This window comes from Acanthochromis polyacanthus, chromosome 5, assembly GCF_021347895.1.
Source record: "Acanthochromis polyacanthus isolate Apoly-LR-REF ecotype Palm Island chromosome 5, KAUST_Apoly_ChrSc, whole genome shotgun sequence".
In the NCBI taxonomy this organism is placed as follows: domain Eukaryota; kingdom Metazoa; phylum Chordata; class Actinopteri; family Pomacentridae; genus Acanthochromis; species Acanthochromis polyacanthus.
The window spans coordinates 38,806,571-38,813,847 of NC_067117.1; the positions used below are offsets into that span (position 1 = coordinate 38,806,571).

Here is a 7,277-nt window from a genome sequence, read left to right on the forward strand (position 1 = left end):
ATTCACACACGCTGATCGTCACATAACTCCGCCGTGTTGTTTGGTGAAATAATTAATCTAATTTACTTTTATTCTTGCAGTGCCCTAATGGATCTGAATGCAACAGTTTCCATCATGGTGATATGTCTGGTCTGTTGTCCACTCATTTAAGCCGTTCTAATACGTTTCGTGCGTGTTTTTTTTTTCGGTGAGCCGGTGGCCTCCCGGATTTGGGGGTGGGAGGGGTGGCGAGGGTGGCGTGGGTGGTGTGGGTGGTGTGGCTGGATGGGGTGGGGTGGCTGGGCGAGGGGTGGGGGGGTGACCTGGTGGGGGGCGGCATGGTGGGGGAGGGGGGTGGTGTGGGTGGGTGGCGGGGGGTGGGGCGGGGTGGGTGGGGCAGGGGTTTGGGGGCGGGGGGGCGGGTTGTGGGGGAGGATGGGGGGGCGGGTGGTCATGGGGGAAGTGGGGCTGTGGGCCGGTGGAGCGCCGTGGGGGTCTGCTATGGCCCGTTCTGCTGCGCGGGCCTTGGGGCTCTGGCTGTGTCGGCGGGGGTCGCTCCGGGCTCCCGGGCTGAGTCTCCGCTTGGTGGCTCCTGCCGGGGGACTGTATGGACCTCCTTGGGCTGGAGGAGACAGTTCCCTCCTTTTGGTGGAGGTTTTCACGCATGCCAGACTCACCACACCGGCACCTACCAAAACTCAATAGAGTTTGTTCCTCCGGTCGCTGAGTCAGTGGAGGTTGCTGGGTTAGTGTCTGTGGATCTCACTCTGCTTTATCTGTCCTTCTTGTGGTCTCCTGACATCTTCATGATTGATCCAGTTGGGATTTTGTCGTATTTGGTATTTGTGAAGGGTTTTGGATTTGTAACTGGTTTTAAGGTGTGAATTAAAGAGCACAAACAAATAAAATGCACCTTTTCTCTTAGAACACTGTCTATGCCTCACCTTTCTGTCTGTCCTGTGTTTGTTTTATGTTTCACTTGGGTGTGCACAGCCCTCAATGGCATAATGTAGGAAACAGCTTGAAATAAACATGATAGGTTAATTTGCCATGAGGACAGGTGATGGTCACAGTCACAAAGAAGAAAAAAAATTGCACATGAAGCTTAAGCAATGACACCATGGGTGGTTGGTGTCATTTTTGAGCGGACTTGCAGACAAAAAAAAGAAAAAAAAAAAGGAACTCATGGGAGACGGGCCAAAATTGCGGGAAAGTTGCGGTGATTGGACAAAATTGCAAGGCCGTGCAAAATTTGCAGAGATTGGTTGATTTCACATGAATTTGTGCAATCGCAACATCGCGAATTCCTGGAGGGACTGCCTAATAAAGTCATAATGGTAGCTCTGGGGTAAGTTGAACCACCGGCTCAGTGTATTTTACACACATTGAGGCAAATTACTGAGCAATGCAGTTTTCATTTGAGTCATTATTTGCTGGGTGTGTCTCTGTGATTATATTTTCTCTTGTAGTTTACTTAACAAAAATCTTTGAAAGTTGTAATGTGATAACCTTGCAGTGCAGCTCGAGCTACCTCATACAAAGTATGTAACTGTAAGTAAATCAGGTTTATAGTTTTTTAAAATTGCAGATTAAGCTTGATTTTACAGTTACTGTTAGAAATACATTTTCCTATGATGTAGGTGTAATCTAAAAATAACTACTTTGGGTCATTTCTATATATACCCTACAAAATATGCTTTTTAAACCTTGATTTAGTTGAAGATATTCCTGGAAAGGATCGAACTGGTGCTATTTACTGCCATAAAGTTTCATTTTATATGCTTTTCTTAAAGCTGCCTTTCTTTGAAATGGATTTTTTTTATTTTCAGGTACAAAAGTTATTGTACCTGTTGAATTGTGTATAATAAAAAATAATACACATGATTGCAAAGAGGTGACTGTTATTTAGGAAGGGAGAAGGTGAGGGCTGGGGTGGAGGTTGAGAGGAGAGTGGGGGGGTGCACAGACACACAGACACACTCACATTCTATCTTAAAGACAAGTGTATAACATGTTATTTTGCTAGATTAAGACATTTTCTTTGTTCCCCATCTTTTTGTAGCCTCCAGTTTCTCATGGCTTGTGGCAATATGCTGGTATGACCTAAGCTCCAAAGGGGTCAGGAGCTGAATAGAATCCTCATCCATAAGGTGTATAAAACTAAAGCTCTTTATGTAAGACCATCAAGGATGCTTTTGGTAAGTGTGCCTTTTAATTTGTTATTAGCATTTACAATTTAAACACACACATGCACACACACACTTTTTGTAACAGCTGTTGGAATTCTAATTTCCCTAAGGAGTTTTCCAAAGGGATTAATAAAGTACTATCTAATCTAATCTAATCTAATCTATTCTAATCTAATCTAATCTACACACACCCATATACACACATCTATATGTCATATGTTGGCCTTCTTTTCTGTTTCAAGATGACAGTGAAGGCGATAACCAACATTCATCCAATAGTATCCATTCAACGTCAAAAATGACTACAAGGGCTAGTGTTTCCATTCGCAATGGTGATGAAGATTGCCCTTGCACCAGGCCCAACAGCGAGGAAAGAAATGACTGGAATCATGACACAAGTGGCCCATGGTGGAGGAGGCCTTGCAGGAAGTGATGGTATTCCTGGCACCAGTGGTCCTGACCATGGTCCTGGGACAAGCAGCTCAAGAGGAATAAGTGGTCCTGATGGAAAGTGTTCTGCAGGAAGTGATTGTAATCCTGGCACCAGTGGTCCTGATGGTGGTCCTGGCACAACCAGTACAAGAGGCATAAGTGGTCCAGATGAAGTCTGCCTTGCAAGACATAATGGAACAAGCTGTCTTGATGAGGACAACTATTCTTCTTATTTAACACTCGTTGCAAGCATTTCTGATGACAGTTCTGAAGATGAAGGATTACAGCAGGCAATAATTGCCAGTATGGAGAGTCACATGTGAGTACTGCACACAGATTTGGAAAATAAGGATGATAAGGTTTGTTCTGATCATTGATATAGAGACTGTTTAGTCATTACATGATGTTATGATATGGGTAATTGAACAATTAACATGGGCTAGTTGTATTACTTTACTGTAGGAGAAATGGGTTTTAAATTAATTGCTTGGTTATAAGCAATAATTTCACAAAATACAGGTTAAAAATTATGTCAAATCTCTGTGTTTCTGATCATCACTATTTTTTGTCTTTTCATAGTGTGGAAGATGTTCCGGTTAAGAAGACACTGCTGGAACTGGCCAGCAAAATCGACATAAATCAGCCGGTGGGGCTCACCTGAAGGAATCCATCAGCTTCCTGTTAAATGTGCCGAATAATAAAATCACTGTTATGTTAATAGAGTGGTCACTGTTTACTGTAACGCCTGCTTACATGGAGGCACTCTGAGCCTCTCATGCATCAACATTACATTCAGGTCATAGAACTAATTATTATTTTAAAAAACATGTCGCCAGACTGAGAATCTTAAACAAGATAATGACTATGTTCTTTTGGCTTTTTAAGTTGTTTTTTTTTTTTGGATAAGATACAGACACATCATCAGGTGTCTGTAAAATTCTCAGATGACATGAGAAAAAATGAGGAAGGGGTCCAAAGAGAGAATTCTTAAGGCTCCTAATAGAGAGCATTGCAAAGTCCCCCATGTTAGAGGGAAAAGAAAACAGCCAAAACCTTGCACTCAACAGTACTGGTACTAATCTTTTTATTTAAAAATAATAAAATAATAATAATGAAGTCATTTTCATATTGTGACTTTTAAATGCAACTTTTTCATTTTTGGACTGATTTATAATTTAAATTAGTACAATAAACTGTGATTTCATTAGTAAGTCTTAATGTTTTTTGTGGGTGTTTTTTGCATTGTTACATTTCGTGTTATTCTGATTTTTTGCAGCTCTAAGAGAGGACTGGTACTACATAGCAGGCAGAGCCATCGCAATAAGTTTCATTCATGGTGGTCCACCACCAAACTTCCTCTCCCCAGTGGTATTTTCTTTACTGGTTGGTGTTCCAACAAATCTAGTCCGAGAAGACATAGCTGATATGGACCTCTTAGAAAAAGTCAAAAAGGTCAGTTGCCACTCTTTTATCTACCAAGACAGGAGTGCAGGTTCACTCTAGTGTGGCCCAATGCTTAACTCCTTTATTCCATGTTGCAGTTTGAATTCTGCCACAATTTAATCAACAAATTTGGTCATAAAAGTGTTGTTTTTCCCACCATTTTTAAGCGACTGGCATTACAGTGTCACAGTGAAAGCCTGCACTGTGATGAACTGGTAGAGAACAATAGAAAATCAGTGATACAGACCTCAAGTGTCTGATATCTTTTAATTATTATTCAGAGTTATCTTGGTTGCCTCTCATTATTTTCTTTCATGCACAGTCACTACCTTTTTGAGGACTGCCTAATCAAAGTAGATTTTCTTAATGTATGCGCCATATACTGTTCATTTAATATGACTTGCCAATACATTGTTAACTAATAACTGGTTTCTACAGAAAGCCAATATGCTGCTCCTTGTGATGCCAGGTATCTGAAAGCACAACCACTGAGGACCTTGAAAAGGTAAAGGCACCTCTGCTTGACTACTTGGCCAGTGCAGGATGTCTGAGGCCTCTTCGGTCAATGAGAGACAGGGATCTGCTGGTACAAGACATTGTCATGTTTCAGGTCATCCACAGGTTTCAAGAACCATTCCAAAGGTATTCAGTGTTGGTTAACAGTCAGTTTAAGCAGAATATGGAATAGAATTTTAACCATCAACCAACACAGACTCCCCCTGTTCTGCTATGAGCCAAGCACGCTGACTGCTGACCAGTTGGATGATCTTTTCACCATTCGTCTGTCACCAGAAGGGAGCAACAAACGAGTTGTAGAGGAAGTGGTGATTCCCTTTTGGAGAGACTATCTTCAAGATGCAGAAGGTATTTGACTTGAATCCCTGCCATTCGATTGAGAAATACATTTTTTATAATGAAGAATCTACTATTGAGACAAGGACTTAATAGGGAAAACTGAATGAATATATGTTCATATGTGGAGTTGCATGTATGTGTGTATGTACAATATACTTTTAGGCTTTAAACTGTAGAGCTATTAGTCATTCTAACTAGACAAATAAAAATACCTGGCAAAGGTTGATTCTGTTCTTTTTTATAGAAGAAGAAGGACCATCTAAACTACAGAAGATATTGGCCTTCGCCACTGGAGCATCTGTTGTCCCTCCTATTGGCTTTTCCCCAAGTCCATCTGTTGAGTTCATTCATAAAGGAGATGATGATTTCTCTTCTATACCACTGTTCCCAATGGCCAACACTTGTGTTAACTGTATCAGGTTGCCACTCCATGCATCATACCAACTCTTTAAGGAGAAGTTTGACTTTGCCCTAGGAAACACATATGGGTTTGTCAGAGCCTGAATGCCATGTTTATGTCTTTTATGTTCTATTCTCCATCTTTTATTTACACGTTGTTCATTAGTTTTACAGAAAGTTTGACCAAAACATAGTTGAAAGGAAAACACATAAGCTTCGGTCAATTTTCGCCTGAAATTTCTACTGAAGATGTACAGAAAGTAAATTGAATGCTGTTCTTGAACTGTTTGGAGTACAGGCATGGTTGGGATCTCCTTTGAAAGCTGACAACCTGAATTGTCACCCAGTGCAGTCAGAATTACTCTAGGTGCTACTGGCACAGAGTTATTTCATGTTGGCACACACTGAATTAGGATGAATTTTATTCGCGCCTAAATTTTTTCCCTAATAAAACACCTGAAAATTAGTGTGGCAGCACTGTGACAGCTTGAAACACAAAAAGGCAACAGCCTGGGGTCTTACATAGTTCAGGACAAAATTTCAGAGCAATACTACAAGAAATGAGTGTTTCAAACATGTTTTTGTACTAATACGCCCCGGTGCTGTCAATTTTGGACACCCTCTGTACACCTTCAGCGTGCCCCAGTGCTTTCTGGACCCCGTCGCCTCCTACCTGGTGCCCGTCGCCTGCCTGGATGAGAGATTCATGCCACGCCACCCCTGCTCTCCTCGGCTCCAGCGGCGCGGATTAATCCTCCGGAACCTGGCGACACTGGAGCGGGGCACCCGAATCCCGATCCACCTGTCGCTCCCCATGCCAGGATTGGCCTGGTGAACGCCAGATCACTGGCAAACAAAGCTTTTATTCTGAGGGACTTCTTTTGCTCCCGGAGCCTGGACTTCCTCTGTGTGACAGAGACCTGGATCAGCGATGGTGAGTGCAGCGCCCTTGTTGATCTGATCTCGGACGGCTGCTCTTTCTTCAACTCCCCGCGGACGTCGGGACGTGGAGGAGGAACGGCCACTGTTTTTAATAATGAATTTAGATGTACGCAGCGGCCCGTTCCTTCGTCTTTTTCCAGCTTTGAGGTGTTGTTAATTAAGGTTGGTTGGTCGGACTGGTGCTGTGCACTGTCATCTAAGTCTCCCAAGTGCAATAAGGACTTTTTAAAGGACTTCTCTGACTTTCTGGCTGGAATCATCCCCAACTATGATCGTGTCCTAATTGTTGGTGATTTTAATATCCATGTGTGCAGTCCTGATAAGGCGCTGGTGAAGGATTTTTTAAGTCTTATTGACTTTTTTAATGTGGTTCAGTGTGTGTCGGGTCCCACACATGAACACGAACACACGTTAGACCTCGTTCTAGCTCATGGATTGTCTGTGTCAAATACTGAGATTCATGATAACGTATTCTCTGATCATATGCCTGTGATTTTTAATGTCGGCTTTTCATGTGCTGTACTTAAATCTACCACTCCTGCTCGGCACTGTCGGGTCTTTAACTCCCTCTCTGCTGGCCGGTTCTCTGCTGCTTTTAATCAGCTGTGCGTCCCCTCTTGTCTATCCTCTATGGATACAGAAGAACACAGCTCATGGTTTCATTCTACCTGTCAGGGTTTTTTGAACTCTGTGGCTCCTTTAAAGACTGCACATCGTAGAGCAAAATTGGAGCCCTGGTTCAACGATGCAAATAGAGCAGCCAGGAAGGAGTGTTGTAGAGCCGAGCACAGGTGGAAGAAGGACAAGCTGCAAGTGTCGTTTTTAATTTTGAAAGACTGCTGGAGAGACTATCAGACTGTGGTTATGGAAGCCAAAAGGATTCACTTAGCTGGAGTCATTGAGTCAAACCGCTGCAACCCTCGAGTTTTATTTAACGCCATTGACTCTGTTTTAAATGTTCCCAAGCCTGTTTGCCAGGAAGCATCCATGGAACTGTGCATCAAATTTCAGGAGTTTTTTATTGATAAAATTGTTAGC

At 42.6% G+C, this 7,277-nt stretch overlaps 1 protein-coding gene across 1 annotated transcript; it reads left to right on the top strand.

Annotated features, from left to right (window-relative positions):
* Nucleotides 1–4,025: 4,025 nt before the first annotated feature.
* On the top strand, nt 4,026–5,402 carry LOC127534171 (G2/M phase-specific E3 ubiquitin-protein ligase-like). The gene is made up of 4 exons (XM_051948709.1): nt 4,026–4,052; nt 4,513–4,694; nt 4,732–4,907; nt 5,143–5,402. Exons 1-4 carry the CDS (start codon nt 4,026–4,028, stop codon nt 5,400–5,402), a joined length of 645 nt encoding a protein of 214 aa, XP_051804669.1.
* The last annotated feature ends 1,875 nt before the right edge of the window (nt 5,403–7,277 follow it).